Consider the following 25,195-nt stretch of genomic DNA (forward strand, 5'->3'; position numbering starts at 1 on the left):
CGCTCTTAAGTAGATTGACTTGGATATTAAACAAATGCTCTGATCTCAATAATATCTTCATGAGCTCAGATCACAAAGGAAGCTATCATCTGCTTTGACTCAAAAAGATTAAAAATTGTCTAATGGTTTTAATTACGCTCACAAGGCTGGCATGAAATCAAGATTCTGGGTCATCTCCTGCCCTTTACCTCACCCATTGTAACCTGGACCTGAAAAGAACAGAGCTGATTTTTTTCCTGTGACACCCACAGTTGGTCACAGTTGAAGCCCTAACTCCAGTGGTAAATCTTGGAGTTAGGGCTTCAACTGGGGTCAGTTCCAATATGCTGGCGAATCCACAACCACTCAATGACTCGGGGGGGGGGGGGTGAGGGTCCTCTCTTTTGCTTCTTTTTCTCTGAGTGTAAGGGCACCCGACAATTTCCGCTAATGGCAAATCTGTCTGCCTTACGCCAGGCAAAAGCAAATTCCATGTAAAATTACATTTTCTACTTTATTAGTACATGACAATAAAAGAATGTTGAAACTTGAAATGATAAGGTTGCAGCTCAAGCCTCAATTAAGCACAAAAACCTAAGCTAACTGCTCAGTGCAGATTGGAGGGGCTTTCAGATGCTTCATTAAGCTGATGCATCCCTCAGGAGACTGTAAAGAAGAAGAGAGAAGGTTTTTTTTCTGGACTTCACTAGTTCAACATTAACTATTCAGACAATCTAGGAATTATAACCTAACAATATACCCAAACATGTTGTACACAAGAAAGATTCTGGATTTCCTTCCAATGAACCCCAATCAGTGAAGAGAGCAACATCTGCTCCAAAATCACGTTCAGCACCAGCACTCCACAAGGATGCACATTCAGTCCTCTAATAGCCATTACTATTCCAACTCCATCTTTAAGATGGATGGTGACACCACAGTCATAGGTCAAATAAGGATGAGACCAAAAGGCAGAGGAGAGACGGAGAGTCTGATGGAATGGTGCCAAGATAGCAATCACACACAACGCCAGTAAGGCAATGGAGCTGATTGTAGGTTTCAGGAGTGTGGTGCTATGCCATAGGTGCTCTTTGGTTCATAAAGGATTACTTAAGGTGGTATGTGAGTGGGGGAAACCTTTTACTGACTAGAAATGGAAGACCAATCCCATCCCGGACTTCACTCCCATCTCCCTGTTTCCATCAGTAACACAGGCTTCCACGTAGCTATCAGGCTCCTGAATGATCCCTACATCAGTGTTTTTATGCTGCCCTGGCTTGGTTCTAATTGATCTCTTTACTGTAACATTACAATTATGCTCTTGCTCTTCTACTTTGCATGCACAGAGTTGCTCAAAGAAGAATGCCCTCACCGTACCAGGTATAAAGTGTCAGTGAACGCGAATTAAAAGCAATTCCAAGTATTTACCATATTCAAACAAAGGTAAATTATATTCCTCAATTTGGAGGAAATTAAAAACCATGTCCAAATCGACCTAATCACAGCTTCTTGATTTAAATTATCCTTTAAACGTTGATGGAGTGCTGTATCAGGAATCTTGGCCGTTTCCCAAACAAACACAGAATTTATGATGAAGAAATCTAAGGTGAAGAAAACTCATGGGCTGCTTTGAATTCTTCCTATTAATCGAGGTGGTAATTGATTGAAAATGCTAACGGAGATATTGTCTAATGCTGCTATTATTCTGACATTCCAAATGAAGCACAAACTTCCCTCTTTCCTTCTTAATCCACAAACTGTAGCAATTAAATTGAATTTGGTTCTCAAATTTCCAAAAGTTGTAAGCTTCGAGTTCAGTCTCTCAACTTGCAAAACATCCAATATGATCTCCAAAGCATTCTGCAGCTCATCGAATACTTTAGCGAGCGATCCACGATGCAAGTGGAACTGATGCTGCGACTGTAGTGGAAACACAATGAACTGCTGGAGGAACTCAGCAGGTCTCGCAGCACCCAAAGGAGGTGACGATGTATTACCGACATTTCAAGCCTGAGCCCTTCTTCAATCTAGAAGAACTCAGGCCTGAAACATCGGCTATAAATCTTCACCTCCTACAAATGTTGCGAGAACTGCCGAGTTCCTCCAGCAGTTTTTGCCTTCAGTCCACGATGCCGCGTAACTTTTGTTCTTCACTTAGTTTTGCTTAATGGCCCTTGGCCTGCCTTTGCTTTCATTTTAAACCCACCATTGACCTCACGGGATTTAAATTTTAATTCAGTCATCGAGTTTTATGGCAAGGGAAAGGCCCTTCGGCCCAGCTTGACCTTGCTGACCAAGTTGCCAACCCATTTGCCTACATTTGGTCCATTCCCTTCCAAACCTTTCCTATCCTTCCACCTCTCTAAATATCTTTTGAGCATTATGATTGTTCATCTCTACAGCTTCAACTGGCAGTTTGTTCCACATTCCTACTGCACTCTGAGAAAAATTGCCACCTCAAAAATTGCTTCTCACCTTAACCCTTTTGACTCTGTATCCCAGTTTTCTGGGACTGGTTTTATACCTGACCACCAGTGTTCATTCTGTAGTTTACCCATGGACCCAGTCTGGATGATTTATTTTGAAAGGTTAAAAATGGCCAGAGACCAAAGGGTTAAATCTAGTCCTAATTTTGGATTCCCCTACCCTGGGAATCAGGGAATCACTAGATGGACCCAACTCAGCCTCCTACACTCTATGGAGAAAAGCCCCAACTTAGTCAGCCTCTCCTTACCATTCCCTCCTTATCATTCCCGGAACCATTCTGGTGTAACTTTTCTGCACCTCTTTCCAGCTTCGTGACTTCCTCCCTATTGCTGGATATCCCTCATATGGCTTCATATTTAAAAAAAAACAGCATATTAAGATGTTCTGATGAATCCGGCTTTCCCAAGAAGAAAATCGAGTTACAGGGAAATGTTAAACAAGATAGGAATGAGGGGAGATTTGATAGAGGTTTACAAAACTATGATGGGTATAGAGTGAGTAAATGCAAATAGGCTTTTTCCACTGGTGTTTGGTCAGGTACAAACCAGAGGACATGGGTTAAGGTGAAAGGGGAAAAGTTTAAGGGGAACTTCTTCACACAGAGAGTGGCAGGAGTATGGAACAAGCTGCCAGCTGAAGTAGTGAGTGCGGGCTCAATTTTCACATTTAATTAAAATTTGGACAGGTACATGGAGGCAGGTCAGTGGGACTAAGGCAGAATAACAGTTTTGCACAGACTAGAAGGGCCGTTTTATGTGCTGTAATGTTGGAGGCTCTTTGGATGCATTGACATGGTGTTTAACTACTGGAGATATAATGTTTTGATGATACCAGTTCAAAATGCACCAAGTAACAAGAATTTAATGCAACAGAACATCAGAATAAAAAGCAGGATCCATTCATTTGCCTCTTGAGGACCTGCTCCACCATTCATCAATAATAGCTGATCTTTCAACCTTTTGCCAGTAATATCCCCATATCTTTTGCCAGTAATATCCCCATATCTTTTGCCAGTAATATCCCCATATCTTTTGCCAGTAATATCCCCATATCTTTTGCCTGTAATATCCCCATATCTTTTGCCTGTAATATCCCCATATCTTTTGCCAGTAATATCCCCATATCTTTTGCCTGTAATATCCCCATATCTTTTGCCAGTAATATCCCCATATCTTTTGCCTGTAATATCCCCATATCTTTTGCCAGTAATATCCCCATATCTTTTGCCTGTAATATCCCCATATCTTTTGCCAGTAATATCCCCATATCTTTTGCCTGTAATATCCCCATATCTTTTGCCTGTAATATCCCCATATCTTTTGCCAGTAATATCCCCATATCTTTTGCCAGTAATATCCCCATATCTTTTGCCAGTAATATCCCCATATCTTTTGCCAGTAATATCCCCATATCTTTTGCCAGTAATATCCCCATATCTTTTGCCTGTAATATCCCCATATCTTTTGCCAGTAATATCCCCATATCTTTTGCCAGTAATATCCCCATATCTTTTGCCAGTAATATCCCCATATCTTTTGCCTGTAATATCCCCATATCTTTTGCCTGTAATATCCCCATATCTTTTGCCAGTAATATCCCCATATCTTTTGCCTGTAATATCCCCATATCTTTTGCCAGTAATATCCCCATATCTTTTGCCTGTAATATCCCCATATCTTTTGCCAGTAATATCCCCATATCTTTTGCCTGTAATATCCCCATATCTTTTGCCAGTAATATCCCCATATCTTTTGCCAGTAATATCCCCATATCTTTTGCCTGTAATATCCCCATATCTTTTGCCAGTAATATCCCCATATCTTTTGCCAGTAATATCCCCATATCTTTTGCCAGTAATATCCCCATATCTTTTGCCTGTAATATCCCCATATCTTTTGCCAGTAATATCCCCATATCTTTTGCCAGTAATATCCCCATATCTTTTGCCTGTAATATCCCCATATCTTTTGCCTGTAATATCCCCATATCTTTTGCCAGTAATATCCCCATATCTTTTGCCAGTAATATCCCCATATCTTTTGCCTGTAATATCCCCATATCTTTTGCCAGTAATATCCCCATATCTTTTGCCTGTAATATCCCCATATCTTTTGCCTGTAATATCCCCATATCTTTTGCCAGTAATATCCCCATATCTTTTGCCAGTAATATCCCCATATCTTTTGCCTGTAATATCCCCATATCTTTTGCCAGTAATATCCCCATATCTTTTGCCTGTAATATCCCCATATCTTTTGCCAGTAATATCCCCATATCTTTTGCCTGTAATATCCCCATATCTTTTGCCTGTAATATCCCCATATCTTTTGCCAGTAATATCCCCATTACTTTTGCCTGTAATATCCCCATATCTTTTGCCTGTAATATCCCCATATCTTTTGCCAGTAATATCCCCATATCTTTTGCCAGTAATATCCCCATATCTTTTGCCTGTAATATCCCCATATCTTTTGCCAGTAATATCCCCATATCTTTTGCCTGTAATATCCCCATATCTTTTGCCTGTAATATCCCCATATCTTTTGCCAGTAATATCCCCATATCTTTTGCCAGTAATATCCCCATATCTTTTGCCAGTAATATCCCCATATCTTTTGCCTGTAATATCCCCATATCTTTTGCCTGTAATATCCCCATATCTTTTGCCAGTAATATCCCCATATCTTTTGCCAGTAATATCCCCATATCTTTTGCCAGTAATATCCCCATATCTTTTGTCTGTAATATCCCCATATCTTTTGCCAGTAATATCCCCATATCTTTTGCCTGTAACATCCCCATATCTTTTGCCTGTAATATCCCCATTTCTTTTGCCAGTAATATCCCCATATCTTTTGATTATTTCAACATCTAGAAAACAAAGAGACTGTTGGTAAAAATATAGATAAGAGAAATCCCAGTGAAAAAAGTTACCAAAATCCAGGAACTGATAAGCAGGAAGAGGAACATCAGTTCAGTTACTGCCTTCAGCTCAGAGGTTGCATGAATTCCAATTGCAATTCCAGTGATATTTCATGACATTTTTACGATACTGATTATAGCAAGTCAAAGGATGTACAGGTTTATAAATGGAGCACTGTATCATGAAATCCACAGTGAATCTTTACAGGAATATATTGTTACTATGGTGTCAATCTATAAACTGGGCTGGGTGAGGACTTGGACCAACTTTTTAATCGAAACACCACTTTTAATAAAGCAAAGTGCTTCATACCTTACCTAGCTTCTAAAATATATTTTCCACAAAATACAGCAAGCCGAACTCTTGTCAGAAATTGCAAATATATCCTCTCAGGAAACCATGTTAATTTCCTCATCAAAACAGCTGGTTGGATGCACTCTTCAATGCTAACTCCTTACAAGAATGCCATTTTATCGAGTGACTTCCAGAGGAATTTTCTGAGTGGCTAGATATCTATGTGCACAGATCTATAATGAAACACAAAAGCCTGAAGATACAGTCCCGTGGATGAAGTAAAAACACGATGCTGGAGAAACTCAGCAGGTCAAACAATGTACTTTAGACAAAGCGGATAAAGATACACAACCAACATTTTGGACTTAAGCCCTTCATCAAGGTTTGGAAAAATGTTGGCATTTAAACAAATGGTGGGGGAGCATGGTCCCAAAGGCATGATGTAATAGCTAGTCAAGGGAGAGAGAGCATAGCAGCGAGCAGGGAGAGGAGGGATAGCTCTGTGAGGAAAGAAGACAAGGGGAAAGGGAAGGGAGGGAAAATGGAGAGATGTTTAGCAGAAACCAGAGAAGATGATGTTAATGCCATCAGTTGACTTCTCCGGTTTCTGCTAACCTCCTCTCCATTCTCCCTCCCTTCCCTTTCCCCTTAACTCTCCACCCTCACAGAGTCATCCCCCCTCCCCCTGTTTGCTGCTGTGCCCTCCCTCCCTTAACCACCTATTATCTCCTGCCTTTGGGACCGTGGTCCTCCCCCTCCATTTTGTTCTGATGCCTACTGACATTTTTCATACCTTGATGAAGGGCTCAAGTCTGAAATATTGGTTATACACCTTTATCTATGCTATATAAAGTACACTGACCTACTGAGTTTCTCCAGCATTGTTTTGCACATCTAGAATTCTGCTGCAATGATAAAGCAATGTCTAAAAGTAGTCTGTACCTGTAAAACAAAAAGTTTAATTACTGAAAGCAGCTCTTCCGAAGGTTATTTAGAGATTACCTGCTGCCAGCAAGACAAGTTTGCAATTTAGCAGGTGTTTGTAAATTGACAGACCTGTGTGAGAAGGAACCAGTATATGCCCTACTTTTTATAAAGATCTGACAATCACAAATGCACCTGAACTGAGTTGATTATGCAGTTGTGGATTTTGTGTGTATTTCAGACAGACAGACAGAGCATTGCCTCAATACTATCCATCTCATTCATCATCTGAGGAGGATGACAGTAGAACTAACCAGCATACATTTGATATTTTGGACAATGATACCAGCAGCCCAGGTTCCAATCCACGGCTGGCTGCAAGGAGTTTGTACGTTCTCCCCGTGTCTGTGTGGGTTTTCTACGAGTGCTCCAGTTTCCTCCCACATTCCAAAGACTGACAGGGTTAGGTTAATCAGTGACATGGGCTGGAAGGGCCTGTTACCGTTCAGCGTCTCTAGATGAAATGAATAATTCACAGAATATTCTCATGCAAGTAGAATATGTAGCAAACAGCACCCCCACCCTCCCCCAAAAATAAATATATTTTTTTAAAAAATCACTCATCTACATTTTGTGCCTTTATTTATACAAATGAGACAAGGGGGATCTCATTGAAACATTTCGAATGTTGAAAGAATAGATGTAAAAAAGTCATGGCCCAAGAGTCTGGGACAAGCAGGCAAGGATGGCCACTTAGAACAGAGATGAAGAGGAATTTCTTCAGTCAGAGGGTGGTGAATAAGTGGAATTTGTTGCCACAGGCGGTCGTGGAGGCACGGATGGCGAGGCTGTTGGTGTCAACATAAGGAGTGCTCCACGTGTCTGCGTGGGGTTTCCCCGGGACTCCAGATTCCTCCCCCATTCAAATGTACCAGGGGTGTAGGTTAATTCGGTGTAAATCAGGCCCAAAATGGCCTCTAACCGTGCTGTATGTCTAAATTAAAAATTTAAAGTCTTTGGAGGCATTAAAGGCAGAGGTTTGATAGGTTCCTCGTTAGCTCGGGGAAATCAAAGGGGAGAAGGCCGGGATGTGGGGCTCAGTGGGAGAATGAATCAGCTCATGATTGAATGGTGGGGCAGACTCGATGAGGTGATTGGCCTATTTTTGCTCTTATAGTCTTAAAAAACATCAGTGAGTAAACAATGAGAAGCTGGAAAGACTCATCAGGTCAGGCAGCAGCCAGTGGTAAGTCAATGTTTCAGGTCAGGACCCTTTATCGAGAGGAAAGTAGGAAGAAGAGATGTCAACTAATGGGGAAGGGGTAAAATGGTGACACTGGGGGGGGGGGGGGAAGAGTTAGACAGAAAAATAAGAACAGAAGTGGGGGTTTATGTAAAATTAGAAAAATCTGCATTCATGCCATTGGGTTAAAGGCTATCCAGAAGGAATGTGATGTGTGGTTACTCGAGTTTACGTTTGGCCTCCTCCTGGCAATGAACGAGGACAGACGAGTCAGTGTGGGAATGGTTGGACACTGGAAGTTCCACTGAAAAAAAATGAGGGCGTTCAGCAAAGCAGCCTTTTGAACTCACCAATGCAGAGGATGCCATATAGAGTAGACCAAATGTTCAACTTCATTATCACCTGACTGTACAACCCCCACCCCCCCCCATCAAAAAGGGTTTCTCCAGATTACGAGGCATGCGCGCGCACGCACACAATATGCTATTCATAATTATCACAAATGCATGTACATAGAGATATAATTTAAAATAAATATTTTGGGATGATTTACTTGGTTACAGGATGATGTTCATTAATCTCACAGCCTCCAGAAAGAAGCTATTTCCCAGCCTGGCAGTCTTGATTTTGATGTTCCTGTACCTTCTTGATGTTAGTGGATCAAAGATACTGAGGGCTGGAGGGAAAGGGTTTTCTATCATTCTTTGAGACACATTTAGACAATGTTCCCGGTAAATGCCATCAATAGAGGAGAGGGAGGTGCCAGAGATAGTCTCGGCTGTTTTAATGATCCTCTGCATTGACTTCTGGTCCAATGTTTTGTAGCTACCATCCCACACAATGATGCAGCCACACAGGACACTTTTAATTGTGCTCCAGTAAAATGTTGTCAAGATAGAGTGGGGGGGATGGGTGAGGGCGACAATGGTCATGCCCTCCTCAACCTCTAATCAGATGCTGTGTGTTCAGGATAGATCATCCTTGAGAAGCACACGAAAGAATTTTGTGCTCTCCAATGGTTCCATGATCCCCCTTGTCTACATCGTGTAATAGAGAGTGGTCCACCTTCATCCTCCTGAAGTCCACAATTATTGGATGATGTGTATGTAAATTTTGAATTAAAAAAAAATTTAGAAATACACGGTAACAGACCATTTTGGCCCATGAGTCCGTGCTGCCCAATTTAAACCCCATTAACCGACACCCCCACACCCCGGTACATTTTTGAATGGTGGGAAGAGACTGGAGCCACCGGAGAAAACCCACACAAACAAAGGGAGAACGTACGAACTCCTTACAGACAACACAGGACTCAAACCCTGGACCAATCCCAAACACTAGTGCTGTAAAGGCCAAGTGTGCTCTGCCTCACCTGGAAGGACTGTTTGTGGCCCTGGATGGAGTTGAGGGGAAAGATGTGGGGACAAGTAAAAATGGTCAAGCAATGTTTCAGGTCTGAACATTGCACTGTTCATCTGAATAGCAATGATGTGATTACTTTATTTCAATCAGGAGGTGCACCTCAAGTGGGAAGAAACCCTTTCCCACTTCCTTTGTGCAGTCTTTAGTGCCTGGACCTTCCCATTCACAGACTACATGATGAATGCGCTCTCCTCTGCACCCCAGTCCAGTCCCGGCAGAGTTTACGCACCACAAAGAAGAATCCTTTCAATTTTCATTCTCACTATACCACCCCCCCCACCCCGTGGTTGCAGCTTTTCTCCAAGAGGTTATCAAATTCACGGAGGTCTTCCGAACTCTAGCAGCACCTGCATCCCATCCACAAACCACAAAGTCATCCCAGTGAAACAAAATAAAATGAAAGACCGCTCAGTCAGAAAAGACAGGTCAACAGTGTGTGCCTTTTTTCCCTGTTTATTTTCAATTTTTGTTTTAGACATTTTTTTCTTTTGAAAATAAGTTGAGTTGAGAGTTGAAAGGTTGGCTGGTTCTGCGTGATGCAGTGTGTCACCTAGCTCTCTGTTATAACCATCTGCAGGGTTGAAGAGGCAATCCTTTACTTTGATCAGTACATGGTGACTGGCCACTGTCGTGCCAGGACTGCAGAACAATTAAGAATGAGGAACTTGTAACGTTACTGTCCCTGGTTGAAAATTTCAGGGCAACTCAAAGTGAGACATACGGGGAGAGCTATGGTGTTACGGGAAAGTCAGTGGCAGGTTCAGGGGGTAGTACGTGAGCTTTTATTTATCTTTTTCTCAATGTATTAGATTAGGATGGCTCAGACGTGGTGCAAGATATTTCCAAAATAGTGTTGGCTCTCAAATTACCATGACAGCAGGCAAGAACATCACTGGAGTCTCCCTTTCCTCTATAGGCGATATTCACTGGGAGCAATACTCAGTCTAATTGATTGTCATCTGATTACACAAGTACAACCCGATGAAACGGCATTCTCCGATCCTCGATGCAAACCACACAGACATTAACACACACACAGAAAAACAATACAAATACAGGACAGGTATATCACCACAAATAAATAATAAACATTGTTATGTAAATATGAGAGTCTCGGATGGTCAGTGTGAGCAGATCCTTTGGTTGTTCAACATTCTCACTGCCTGTGGGAAGAAGCTGTTCCTCAGCCTGGTGGTGCTGGCTCTGATCCTCCTGGATCTCCTTCCCGATGATTTTGTGCATCCTCTTCAGAAAACTATTGCGGTCTGGGGGGGGGGGGGGGAAGGAGGGAGATTCAAGTGATCCTCTCTGCCACCCTAATAGTCCTGAGGATTGACCTCCGATCCATTTCTCTGCGCAACCGTACCACACTGTGATGCGGCCAGCCAGGACATTCACGATAGAGCTCCTGTAGAAGGTTGAAATAATGGTGGCCAGTAGCCTTGCCTGCTTCATTCTTCTTAGGAAGTGCAGTTGCTGTTGTGCCTTACTGACAAGTGTGGAGATATGAGTCCACATAAGGTCACAGGTTAAGTGAACTCCAAGGAACCTGGTGCTCTCCACTCTCTCCACTACAGAATTATTGATGTACAGTGGAGGATGATCATTCCTGGTCCTCTTGAAGTCCATGATCATCTTGTTCACGATGAGAATCAGGCTGCAAATAGGACTCAAAAAATTATAGATGACCTTTTTACATCCAGCACACAGCATCTTTGATCTGCTACATCAGGAACATCGAAAATCAGGATTTCCAGGCTGGGAAATAGTTCTTCCTGCAGGCTAGGAGATTGATGAATGGTATCTTGTAACCAAGTAAATTATTCCAAAGATTTATTTTCTATCTTTCTGTATATGTGCTTATTATGTGTAGGGCATTACATGTGTATGTGTGTGCATACTGTCCAGATAAACACTGTTTCTCCTAGCTGTATTATGTGCAGTCAGATGATAATAAACTTGAACTTGCTAACCTGCAGATTAGTTTATATTCTAGGTGACCCCCCCCCAGTTCGGTTCTTACATGGGAGAATACCTGGAGTCCTGACAGGATTGAAAAATATAGATGGTGGATGTCAAAAATGAAACTAGAAAACAGTGGAAATAGTCAGTGGGTCCAGGACCCATCTGTAGACCCTGTGACAGAACCAGCAAGGCCAGCCAGCAATAAGGACCATGCTATATTATCATTTTTATTTAGCCCTGTGAAATTAAGAGCCAAGAGCAATAAGCACCTATAGAGGGAAATAGACAGTCAATGCTTTGAACCAAAACTCAGGTTTTCACCGAGTTGCTCCAGTATTCCAATTTTACTCCAGATTTCAGCCTTTGCTGTTTCTGGAGTCTCAAAGTGAAGACTATTTGCATTGATGACCAACCAACAACTCCATCCTCCCTCAATCCCCCAGTGGGTAAAACCTCAACTTCGGTTGGTGTGGCAATTAGCACCAGTAATCGGGACCGGGGTTCTAACACGCGCTGTCTGTAAGGAGTCTGTACGTTCTCCGTGTGGGTTTCCTCCCACCACTCGAAACATATTGGGGTGTCGATTAATTGCGTGTAATTGGACGGCACGTGCTCATGGGCTGAAAAAGCCTTTTATGTCTAAATTTAAATTTAGGCACTGGATATAAAAATTGGGATGGTGCTTTTTGTATGAACAATGTCACGCGCAACTGGAAAGGTACCAGGAGTCGGGTGCTTGAATTATGAGTGAGAGGCTGAATAGGTACGTGGTTGCAGAAGGTTTAGAGGGACATGGCCCAAAAGCAGGTAAATGGGAATAGCGTGGACAAGTGGGGCTGAAGGGTCTGTTTCTGCAGTGGCGTCACTAGGGTTGGTGTCACACCCCCCCCCCACCCCTTCATGGATCTCCTCCCGTACCAGACCATACAGAATCCTTAGTAACGTTTTTTGTACTAATGTTACTCCTGAATCGTAATTTCCGTATATCACTGAATATAGTGAGATAAACAACCAGCAAAATTAAAATGACACCTTTAAATTACAATATCATACGCACAACTTAAATGTATTTAAAAATACTAATGTCCACAATATTGTAGCTAAAACACCAGAAAATTTGACAAAAGCAGCGACTATAAAAACACCAGCAGCAATGAAAACATCAGCGTATGCTTGTAGCGAGTGAGGACGAAATGTCATTGTAATTAGGTAATAATGACAGCTCTGACCGGAGCGCATTAGAAGGTACAAAAAGTAAATTAGCATCGAGTTTTAGCCTTGTAGATATATTGATACATGTCAACTGGGATTTCAAAAAATGTTTTGTTGTTATAACTAACAACAGGGATATTTTTATAAAAATTATAAATTTCTACTGAAGGACTGTACAAATTTTTTTATTTTTATAGACAGTCGTTTTGGTATCACCCCCTTTGATGGTGTTTCCCAGTGTGGTCTACACCCCCTTTGATGGTGTCACCCAATGCGATCCACACGCCCCCCCCCCCCCAACCCCCTTAGTGAAGCCAGTATGTTTTATGAATGGATAAATCTGATTTTATTGCTGAAATGATAGTGGTGGTAGCAGGCTGCAGTCCTGTCTTGCCTATTTCACTGAGCAGTGCCATCAAATGTCCTGATATGGCTGTAAACCAGAACATTATTGCCTGCGTGTCATCTGCTGAGTAACGTTTGGCTAAAGGTCACTCACAACTCCGAGATGGAAAATAATCTTTGCACTGTTCTGCAAACAAACCAATTGCATGGCCTGATAATGAAAACAGGATTCTACAAGACACCTGAACCAAGTGACTGGCACAGAGAATATCTCCTACACTCCACAAACTCGATTCATTTTGAACAGATATATAAAAAAATCTGAACTGATACCAGAAGAAGTTTGCGCTCCTCGTTAAATGAGAAGCAAACCCTCATTTTCTTCACAAAACATTTCTAATTCTATTTAACGCAAGTCACCAGAAATTTAGTCTTAAACCAGTAAGTTAAAGAAACTTTGAATTTTAAACGTCAATTCCTCTCATCTCAACTTTAATCGTCAGAAAAGCAGCATTACCAGTATCTTTATAACGGCTGTCAGGCTCCCCTTACCACCCTCCCCATATACCATCCCAGCACCACAAAAAACCGATCTGCACACTTTTTCTTGCACTGACTGTAATATTATCTACATTTTATGTAATTTGTTCATTTGTTTACACTTTTAGGGTGGTATGGTTAGTGTATAAACAGCGCCAGTGAGCAGAACTCGAATCCGGCGCTGTCTGTAAGGAGTTTGTACGTTCTCCCTGTATCTGTGTGGGTTTCCTCCGAGTGCTCCAAGATGTACCAGGGATGTTGGTCAGTTGAGTGTGAATTGGGCAGCATGGGTTCGTGGTCTGAAAGGACCTGTAACCGTGCTGTATGTCTAAATTTAAAACTTTTTAATTTAATGTATATGTATCTTCTTGAGTACAGATTTTTGTACTACCAATAATTCTGCATGGCTCACTAAAAAAGGAATCTCAGGATTGTATGTCATGTCATGATTTAAGTTGAAGTTTGAACATATTATCTCTCTATACAGGATAATTTACTATTTGAGTTGTTTTTTTTTGACAAAAGTACCTGTTTGGCCTCACCGACAAAGAATTTTGGTGCACAAGTGCATTGTATTTGTGTGTATAATTTTGCCCAGTCCTAGGATATCTGCTTCTCCCACCAGTAATTAAGCTTTAGGTTTCCAGGCTCCCAAGAAATTCCCACCACACAAGTTCATCCTGCATTGGCTGCTGAGTCTTCAGCTAATAAGGTCCCACGGTTGGAATTCCTGAGCTAAACCATCCAGATCATCCTCCCCCACTCTCAAATCCCTATCCCTTGACTTTATTGTTTGATTATTCCTCCCAGCAAGTGCCTGAGGTTTAACATCTGTTTTCCACTCATCTCTGAAAGCTGCATTTTCTGACATCAAAGATGGTCTACACAATGACGAGGTGTTAATGAATCACACAAAACTGTTCAAATAAGGAAGTGGCAAACTGGTACTGATGATAAAAATCCATTTATTTCCCCTTTCCAGGAATGAACTTGTCTGACTGTTTAATCAGCAGATTTCTCATTTTCAAGTGAGAGAGGAAAAGAGAAATCAGTGACAGCTGATGGGATGTGAAAGGGGAAGAAAGGTGCACATTATTCTCACAAAGGTGTTTCAGACCTCCCAAACCGCTGAGAAGCCAGTTTCTGTGAGCGATTGATAGGACTCTCTTGCTGGAGAGTCCAAGAATAAGGGGGCACAGAGTTTAAATAAGGGATTGACTGTTCAGAATTGCAACAAGGAGAAAAGTCATTAAGTGACAGGCAGGATCTCCTTGGGATTCCCTGCCCCAACAGTGTTTGATCACTGAGTATATTCAAGGCTTCAACCCCATGTCCTTGCTCACAAAGGGACTCAGAAAATGGGAACCAAGCTCAAAATTGGACAGGACCTATGATCTAATTAATGAAATTTGCGAATTGAAGGTACAGTGAATGGTGACAGAAGGTTGGCTAGCATTAGAACAGGATCTAGAACAACTGGGGAAGTAGGCCAAGGAATGGCCATGAAATTTAACATAGACAATTGCAAAGTGCCACAGTTTGAAAAGTCAAACCAGAGCAGGTCCATAGCAAAGTCCTGGAGAGTGTTGTGGAACAGAGATCTGAGGGTATGGCTACGTAGTTCCCTCAGGCTTCTACCACTTACTTACACTCTAGGGGAAATTTACAGAGGTAAATTAACCTTCCAATCTTCACACCTCTGGGATAAAGCCAAGGCATCTGGAGAAAATCCACACAGTCACAGGGAGAACATGCCATCTCCACCAACAGCATCCAAACACCCAAATCTATAATAATGGTTTTATTTTTATAAAAACTCAAAAATGCAGGAGGGACTCCAGCAGGTTACGCAACGTACATAAGGGGTAAAGATATACAAACACTGTTTCGGGGCTGAGCCCATCTTCAACTACCTTGAGGAAGGGCTCAGTCCCAAAACAAAGGTTCTATATCTTTACCTCCTACATGTTTTTACTACAATCAGAGCATCTGCAGACTTCTGTGTTTCACTCTGTTTTATTTTAAACTGCTTTCATATTGCCTTTTTAAAAAAAAACTCTGCAAGCATCACTTTTGTAAGGCGATACTTCACTTTTCGCACTCCTACACTCCCCCCCCCCCCCCAACATCTGCAAATGTACTTGTGGCTCTTCGGTTAAGCTTGCATCTGACTACCCTGCGATGGCACGTTGAATGCCTGCATCTGATACCCACTCGTCTCCCTCACCGGGAGTGTTTGGGCAGCAGGCGCAGAATTCTGAAACGAAAACAGATAACACTGGAAACTCTCAGCAGGTCGTGCAGCAACATCTGCGGGGAGTGAAACAGAGTCAATGTTTCAAATCGAAACACGAGAGGCTGCAGATGCTGGGAAACTGCAGCAACATACACTCGTGGAGCATCCTCTGCGACTCGTGTTGTTTGGGGCATCAGGCAACACTAATATCCACTCTTTGTCTGCCTTACGGCAGGGACAAGGTAATTTGGTATAATAGGACATGTGCTGCACTATTACATGACAATAAAGGAATCTTGAATCTTCTACACACAATGCTAGAGGAACTCAGCAGGACAAGGCAGGATCCGTGGAAGGCAAGGCCAAAACCTTTCATCGAGTATCCTTGCTGACGATCTATTGCCTTCCACGGATGCTGCCTGTCCCTGCTGAGTTCCTCAGGCAAAGTTTCAGGTTGAAGACCCTTCATCAGTACTGGGTTTCCTGAGGTTGGAACTTGAGCAAGGAGTTATTTGGATAAAGGATCAACGGCATATTCATAACCATGCAATTGTACAGCAGAGAAACAGGCCCTTGGTCCACCGTGTCCTGGTCAACTGTTGTACCTATCTACTGTCATCACGTTTACCCACATTTGATCTCTAACTGCTATGGAGCAGCATTTCAATTGAGTCATAATTTATGGTCATGAACAAGTCCATGAAATTCGAGGTTATTGCAGCAGCGTCAGAGCCAAACATTCATTTTATAACCATCTTACGACATGACTATAAAAAATTTTAAATAATAGCCCACAAATAATAAGGCAGTGTTTTTGGTTCAATCATTATTCAGGAATCTGATGGCGGTGGGGAAGAAGCTGTCCTTGTGCCGTTGAGTGCTCGTCTTCTGGCTCCTGTAACTTTTTCCTAATGGTAGCAGAGTGATGGCCTGGGTGGTGGGGGGGTCTTTGAGGATAGAGGCTGCTTTTTTTAAAGACACCGCCTTTTGTACATGTCCTCGATGGAGTGAAGTCTTGTGCCTGTGGTGTCGCAGACTGAGTTAACAACCCTCTGGAGTTTACAACCCTCTAGAGTTTATTCTTGTCCTGAGAGTTGGCACCTCCATACCAGGCAGTGACGCAACCAAGCAGAAATGCTCTCCACAGTACACCTGTAGAGGTTACCGAGAGTCTTCAGTAACATACCGAATCTCTTCAGAAACCTCACAAAGTATAGCTGCTGGCGAGCCTTCTTTGTGATTGCATCAACTTGGAGGCTTGTCTTAGAGCAGCCATTCCTACGGGGGCCCTACAGGCATTGCCTTCCACGGATCCTGCTTTGTTTTCTTTGCACTTCGCTTAACAGAATTATTTTTTTTAAATGTAGTCAGTAGGTGAGAAGTTCAGAAAAAAACAAAACTTGCCTGCTTCACAGGGAAGGGGGCCCATAAACATTGAGCAGAGTCCTGGGGGGAACCAGCTGGGAGAATAAAAGGTTGGTCTGGACTCTAGACCAGTGGTTCTCATCCTATGCCATAGGTGCTCTGTGGTTAGTAAGGGATTACTTAAGGTGGTATGTGAGTGGGGAAAAAATAGATTGACAATCATTAATCTATACACTTCTTAAATGTTGTGGGAGCTCCCACTTCCACCACTTCTTCAGGCAGTGAGCTCCGAACATTCCACCTCAGATCTCCTCTACGTTCCTATGTTCTCTTGGTTTGTACACAACCAACAAGAGGACAAGATTCTTACTATCTACCCCTCATAATTTTGTATAGGTCTATCAGATCACCCCTCAGCTTCCTCCAGTTCCAGGGAATCAAGTCCAGCCTATCCAATCTCTCCTCACAACTGAAACATTCCAACCCGGGCAGCACACTGATGGACTTCCCCTGCACCCTCTCTCTCAAGCAACCACATTCTTCCTACAGCGTAGAGACCAGAACTCTACCCAATTTCTACAGATGTCTGGTGGAAAGTGTGCTGACCAGCTGCATTACAGTCTGATATGGGGACACCAATACCCCCATGCATAAAGTGCTGCAAAAGGTAGTGGACACAGTCCAGGACATCAGAGGCAAAAATCCCCCAACCATTGAAAACATCTACAGGAAACGCTGCCGTCAGAGAGCAGCAGCAACCATCAAGGATCCACTCCATCCAGCACACGCTCAATTCTCACTGCTGCCATCAGGAAAGAGGTACAGCTGCCACAAGACTTGAACCACCAGGTTCAGGAACAGCTGCTACCCCTCCACCATCAGACTCCTCAACCACAAACACAATTGGGGACTCATTTAAGAACTCCTACTTTTGACTTTATTGTGTGTTTATTTTTCTCCTCTCTGTACTGCACAGTCATTTGCCACATGTGTTTCTTTTAGACATACGGCACAGTAACAGGCCATTTTGGCTCACAAGTCAGTGGCGCCCAATTTACACCAAATTAATCTACACCCCTGGTACGTTTCAAACTGGGAAGAAACCGGAGTCTCCAGTATAACCCCACGCAGATACGGGGGAGAATGTACAAACTCCTGACAGACAGTGCAGGATTCAAACCCCAGTCCTAAACGTTGGTGCTGTAGAGGTGTTGAGCTAACACCAACTGTACCCTGTACATTGTTCAGTTTTTTTTTGCACTACTAAAAAATGTGGTAATTCTGCCTCACCTGCAGGAGATATTAATTTCATTAATATCTTGCAAGTTTGACAATATGTGATGCATGTCAATGGAAAGAACGCCTTACGACAACAACTACTACAATGTTTTCGTATCGCCTTCATCTCCATGAAGACTGAACTCCACACGATGGGAAGAATGTTCTTTGTTCTGCTTTTTCTCTCTGGGTCTGAAGAACCCCAGCCACCAGATGGAGTTTTAACCACGATTGGATGATTACTCCCCATACCAAGACTTTCTCTTCACTTACTCTCGCCAATGTGATGCATCTGGGTGGCACTCTTGGTGCAGCCGTTAGCAGAACGTCTTTACAGCGGCAGCGATCACTCGCCCCGCCTCTCTCAGTTCCGGAACACTGCTCCCGACTCTGCTCTCCATAAAAGCAACACTGGATCCTCATTATAGGATGTCACCATAAAAGGTAAGGTCACCTTTTTTTTCCTCCTTGAGCCAGCTTTAATGTGGGTTGCGCCATAAAAAAAGGGCTACTGATTTTCCATTCCTCCTCCCCACTTGCTGATTCAACAATGATGAATGACTTTTCTATACTCAGTCAGGTGAGTTTGGCATTACTGCTAATATCAGTACTTCTTGTCTGCCCTGAATTACTGGCCTAGAACCACCTGCATGTGGGACTAGATCAGATGTGCAACTTGGTCAGCGTGGACAAGTTGGGCAAAAGGGCCTGTTTCCCTGCTGTATACTTCAACAACTCAGCTATTTAAGGAACTGGCCAACTCACCCACATCACAATGGATTTAGGGTCACAGGGGAACAATAACATGCCTGAAAGGCATTAATGAATGTTTTTCACTATTTAGGAAACAGTTGCGTCTTTATAACTATCGGGAGTTTCAGTAACTTGTTAACGATACTTGTTTTTTCATTCCAGATTTGTTTGGTTACTTGAACTTTCTTTTTACCTTGATAGGATGTTTTTTTTCATCTCTGGATCCAGTCCAGTAACTTTGTTATGCTAAAAGACTACACATTTATCTGAGAAGACATGTTGCCAGAATAAGATCAGGTTTACTCCACAGTTTGGCTTGAATTATAGGGGGAGGGTTTGTAAACTGGGTCTTTATTCACTGGAGTATAGGAGGTTGAAGTTTATAAAATTACAAGGGGCATGGTAAAGTTAATGGTGCTAGTCTTATTCCCAGGGTAGATAATTCTAGAACTAGAAGGCAGAGGTTTAAGGTGAGAGATTTATAACCATATAACCATATACAGCACAGAACAGGTCAGTTTGGTCCTACTAGTCCATGCCGGAACAAATCGCCACCCTCCTAGTCCCACTGACCAGCACCTGGTCCATACTCCTCCAATCCTCTCCCCTCCATGTAATTATCCAGTCTTTCCTTAAATGTAAATAACGTCCTTACTTCAACCACCTCCGCCGGAAGCTTATTCCACATCCCAACCACCCTTTGCGTGAAGAAATTTTCCCTCATGTTCCCCTTATAATTTTCCCCCTGCAATCTCAAACCATGGTCTCTGGTTTGAATATCCTCCACTCTTAATTGAAAAAGCCTATCCACGTTGACTCTCTCTGTCCCTTTTAAAATCTTGAACACCTCTATCAAATCCCCCCCTCAATCTTCTACGCTCCAGAGCAAAAAGCCCCAGGCTGCTCAACCTTTCCCTGTAACTCAAACCCTGACATCCTGTCAACATTCTCGTGAACCTTCCTTGCACTCTCTCTATTTTGTTTATATCCTTCCTATAATTCGGTGACCAAAACTGCACACAGTATTCCAAACCTGACCTCACCAATGCTTTGTACAATTTCATCATAACATCCCAACTCTTGAATTCAATACTCCGATTTACGAAGCCCAACATTCCAAATGCCTTCTTCACCACACCATCGACCTGAGTATCAGCCTTGAGGGTACTATTTACCACAACTCCTAAATCCCTTTGTTGCTCTGCACTCCTCAATTCTCTACCATTCAATGTATACGACCTATTTAGATTTGCCTTTCCAAAATGCAACACTTAACACTTATCCGTATTAAATTCAATCAGCAATTTCTCAGCCCACTCATCTAGCTTTCCTATATCTCTTTTTAAGCGATGGTAATCTTCCTCACTGTCCACAATACCACCAATCTTTGTATCATCTGCAAACTTAGTTATCCAATTCATCAACCCTTCTTCCAGATCGTTTATATATGTAACAAACAATAGTGGACCCAGGACCGATCCCTGAGGAACTCCACTAGTCACCGGCCTTCAATTTGACAAACAATTTTCTATCACTACTCTCTGACACCTCCCATCCAACCATTGCTGAATCCATTTCACTACCTCCTTATTTATACTTAATGCCTCCACCTTTTTTCCTAACCTCCTGTGGGGAACTTTGTCAAAAGCTTTACTAAAGTCTAAATAGACAACATCCATAGCCTTCCCTTCATCAATCTTTTTTGTAACGCCCTCGAAAAACTCTATAAGGTTTGTTAAGCATGATCTACCCCTAACAAAACCATGCTGATTACTACCTATTAATCCCTGTTCTTCCAAATATTTGTAAATGCCATCTCTCAGAACACTTTGCATCAACTTACCCACCACAGACGTCAGACTCACAGCTCTATAATTACAAGGCTTACATTTCGACCCTTTCTTAAACAGTGGAACAACATGAGCCACCCTCCAATCCTCTGGCACTACACCCGTGACTAGTGACATCCTAAATATCTCTGTTAATGGCCCCACTATCTGTACACTAGTCTCCCTGAGTGTCCTTGGGAATACATTGTCTGGACCCGGAGATTTATCCACCTTTATCTTTTTTAACACAGCCATCACTACCTCCTCGGTTATCCTTATATGATTCATGACCTCCCCACTATTTTTCTTTACTTCAACTGGTACAATATTTTTTTCCCTAGTGAATACCGAGGAAAATAAATCATTTAAAATTTCCCCCATCTCCTCTGACTTTTCACATAGCCTACCCTCGCTATCTACAAGGGGTCCAATTTTATCCCTCACTAATCTTTCACTTTTAATGTACCTAGAGAAACCCTTTGGATTTATTTTTACTCTGTCTGCCAAAGCCTCTTCGTGCCTCTTTTTGGCCTTTCTAATTTCTTTCTTAAGAATCCTTCTACACTCCTTGTAGTCCTCACCTTGCTGTTTATACCTCTTGTATACCTCCCTCTTTCTCCTAACCAAATTTCTAATATTCCTCGAAAACCAAGGCTCCCTATGACTTCCAGCCTTTCCTTTGATCCTCACTGGGACATATCTACTCTGTACTTTCAAAATCTCCTCTTTGAATATTCTCCATTTTTCATTTACATCCTTTCCTGAAAAAATCATGTCCCACTCAATACTCCCCAAAGCCATTCTTATTCCTTCGAAATTTTCTTTTCTCCAATCCAGAACCTCAACTTTAGGCCTTTCTTTGCTCTTCCCTAACACTACCCTAAAACTAATAGAGAGTTGTGATCACTAGACCCAATTTGTTCTCCAACATTAACCTCAGACACCTGACCTATCTCGTTCCCTAACAGGAGATCCAGTTATTACACCGTCCTGAGTCAGTTCCTCTACGTATTGATTAAAAAAAACTATCTTGCACACATTTGACAAACTCTAGCCCATCCAGCACTCTTAATGTATGGGTATCCCAATCAATGTGAGGGAAGTTAAAATCTCCCATGATCACTACATTATGTTTATTACACATATATGCTATCTCCTTATAAATTTGTTCTTCCAATTTTCTTGGCGAATTGGTGGTCTATAATACACTCCTATTAGTGCCCTCATGTCTTCTCCACCCCTCAATTCCACCCAAACAGCCTCACTGGACGATCCCTCCAAACCATCCTGCCACCTCACGGCAGTAATGTCCTCCTTAACAAGCAGAGCAACTCCTCCCCCTTTTTACCCCCTGTTCTATCACATCTAAAACATTTGTATTCTGGAATATTTAGTTGCCAGTCCTGACCCTCCTGGAACCAGGTCTCACTAATTGCCACAACATCATGATTCCAAGTGCCAATCCATGCTCTAAGCTCATCTACCTTGTTCACTATGCTTCTTGCATTAAAGTACACACATTTCAGAGAATGACCCTCACATATATTCCCTATTCTACCTTTTACCTTAACCTCCATCCTTCCTTTGTTATCTTTATCATTCTTAACTAGGTGCCCATGCACCCTAGACACTGCTCGCAAACTCTGGACCCCACCACCCTGCCAAACTAGTTTAAACCCTCCCCCACAGCTCGAGCAAATCTGCTTGCCAGGATATTGGTCCCCCTCCAGTTCAAGTGGAGTCCGTCCCTTTTGTACAGGTCCGACTTTCCCCAGAAGAGATCCCAATGATCCAAAAAACTTATCCCCTGCCCCCTGCACCAGCTCTTTACTCACGCATTCATCCTCCACATCCTCCTATTACTACCCTCTCTAGCGCGTGGCTAATCCAGAGATTACTACCTTAGAGGTCCTGTTTTTTAACTTTCTGCCTAATTCTATGTATTCCTGTTTCAGGACCTCATCCCCACTTCTAACTAAGTCATTGGTCCCCACATGGACTACGACTTCTGGTCCATGCGAGTCCCCAACCACAATTACCCTGTTCTTATCCCTCCTTCCCTTCTGAGCCTCAGGGGCAGCCCCTGTGCCAGAGATCTGACCCCCACGACTCGTCCCTGATAGGCTGTTCCCCCCCAGCAGTATCCAATGCCGAATACATGTTGCTGAGGGGCACTTCCACAGGGGTACTCTGCACTGGCACTCTCCCTCCTTTCCTCACAATCACCCAATTCCCTGACTCCTGCCTTCTAGGGGTGACTGTCTCCCTGTAACTCCTCTCAATCACTGCCTCAGCTTCCCTTATGATCCTCAGTTCATCCATTTGCAACTCAAGCTCCCTAACACAGTCACTGATGAGTTGCAATTGGATGCACCTTTTGCAGGTGTAGTCGTCAGGAACAGCTGTGCTGTCTCTGACTTCCCACATCCCACAATTGGAGTTCTTGACTACCCCATCTGACTCCATTACCTCCTTTCTTAATGTATATAGGTTATTTAAAAGAAAAACTAAACAGATAATACTAAAAGACTAACCAAAAAGGACATCTTACCACACAGAGAGCTCCTTCTTACTGAAGTCCCTCGAGCCAAAGTCCCAAGTCTCCACTCCTTCACTGCCCCACTCCTCACTGGCCCCTCCCTCCCCTTTCACTCCTTTTTATTGGCCCCTTGACCAATTAACCCCATCACTTTCACCAAGCTCCTCTTCCTCCTCCGACTCACAGCCCGGGATCGGAGAGGCAACTTTTTAAACTCAGAGGCGGGCACAATTACAACATCCAAAACGCATTTAAGAAAGGTTTGGAAGGAACTTGGCCAGATACAACCATAAGGGACTACCCAGAATGCCAACTTGGTCAGCATGCATTCAGTATCTCAATGCACAGACCAGTCATTTTATGTTAGCTATTTTTTAGTGAGGGTGGCACAGTTGGTGCAACGCCTTTACAGTGCCAGCGATCGGGCCCGGGGTTCGAATCCCTCACTGCCTGTAAGGAGTTTGCACGTTTTCCCCGTGTCTGCGTGGGTTTTCCCCGGGGACTCCGGTTCCCTCCCACCTTCAAAACTTACCAAGGGTGTAGGTTAATAGGGTGTAAATTGGGTGGCACAGACTCATGGGCTGAAATGGCCTGTTACCGTGCTGTATGTCTAAATTTAAAGGTTAAAAAAATTAAATTTAAACCCTTGCTTTTAACTTGCAAGTGACAATGCCAAACTGGGGAATGGATAAAAAAGGAAAGCAAAACATATAAGTCTGCAGACACCGTACTTCAAGAAAAAAAACCCCAGAAAGCTGGGGAAACTCAGCAGGTCAACCAGTGTACTTTATGTAGCAAAAATAAAGATATATAACCAACATTTCTGGCTTTAGCCCTTCATCAAAGTATGAAAAAAGGTAAACAGTTGCCCAAAATAAATGGTGAGGGGAGGAGCATGGTCCCATAGGCAGGAGGTAATAGTCCACCAGCATACAGGGTGAGGAGTAATGGCTCTGTGAACGGAGAGGGAAAGGGGTGGAGAGCTGAAGGAAAGAAAACAAAGAGAAGTTACCAGAAACTGGAGACATTGATGTTAGTGCCATCTGGTTGAAGAGTGCCTAAGTGGAAATTCAGGTGTTGTTACTCCAATTTACGGGTGGTCTGGGTTTGACAGTACACGAGGCTATGTGTGCATGGGAGTGTGGCGCAGAATTGAAGTGGTTGGCCACTGGGAGATCCCTGTCATTGGTGAAGGTGCTCAGTGCAGCGATCTCCCAGTGTGCCCCCAGTCTTTCAGTGTAGAGAAGACCATAAAGGGAGCACTGGATGCAGTCGATAACTCCTGCAGATACATTAGTGAAGTGTTGCTTCACTTAAAAGGACTGTTTGAGGTCCTGAATGGTGGTGAAGGAGGAGGTGTGGGCACAAGAGTGACACTTCCTGTGACCACAGGGAAGGTGCTGGGGGTTGAGGGTGCCACAAATGGTTGAGAGGGATGAGTAGATGAGGGAGTCCAAATGGAAAGGGGGAAGGAGGCTGGTGTCAAAAGGAACACAAGATAATGAGCACAAGATGTTTTAGCACTGGAGCCGATGCAGATCTCCACAGTTCCCTCTCCCCAGTTTTAAGAACAACCTACCAAAAGGGTGGGTCAAAGATTCACTAGAAGATTAAGGCTTTAGTTGAAGCAGATGGGTGCTATCTAAAACATTTATCTTCCAACCAGCAGACAAAACAAATGTTAAATAAGCAGAGGTCATCGTCCCTCGTCGGAGAGAGATTTAGTTTGAAAATGCCAAGTGGAAAACCAGTATGTTTTTGTTTCAGCAGAAGGCATGGCTTCCGTAACTAGATCCTTGGATCTTGCTTTGCATCTGATGATGTTATTCACATTCTCACACCAGCTTGTTAAATCCACAAG

At 42.9% G+C, this 25,195-nt stretch overlaps 1 protein-coding gene across 4 annotated transcripts in view; it reads right to left on the reverse strand.

Moving 5' to 3' along the window:
• Window positions 1–25,195, reverse strand: part of mnta (MAX network transcriptional repressor a) — a 165,912-nt gene that overhangs the window by 120,593 nt on the left and 20,124 nt on the right. Inside the window, exon 1 of one of the 4 annotated variants that reach the window (XM_069912150.1) lies at window positions 18,487–18,794. The exons of the other annotated variants lie outside the window; for them this stretch is intronic. Coding sequence (XP_069768251.1) covers window positions 18,487–18,505 — 19 coding nt within the window. The 5' untranslated portion in view covers window positions 18,506–18,794. Of the gene's footprint in view, window positions 1–18,486; window positions 18,795–25,195 lie in introns of those variants that run through there. 4 annotated transcript variants of the gene reach the window in all.

This window comes from Narcine bancroftii, chromosome 14 (genome assembly GCF_036971445.1).
Source record: "Narcine bancroftii isolate sNarBan1 chromosome 14, sNarBan1.hap1, whole genome shotgun sequence".
NCBI classification, from domain to species: Eukaryota; Metazoa; Chordata; class Chondrichthyes; order Torpediniformes; family Narcinidae; genus Narcine; species Narcine bancroftii.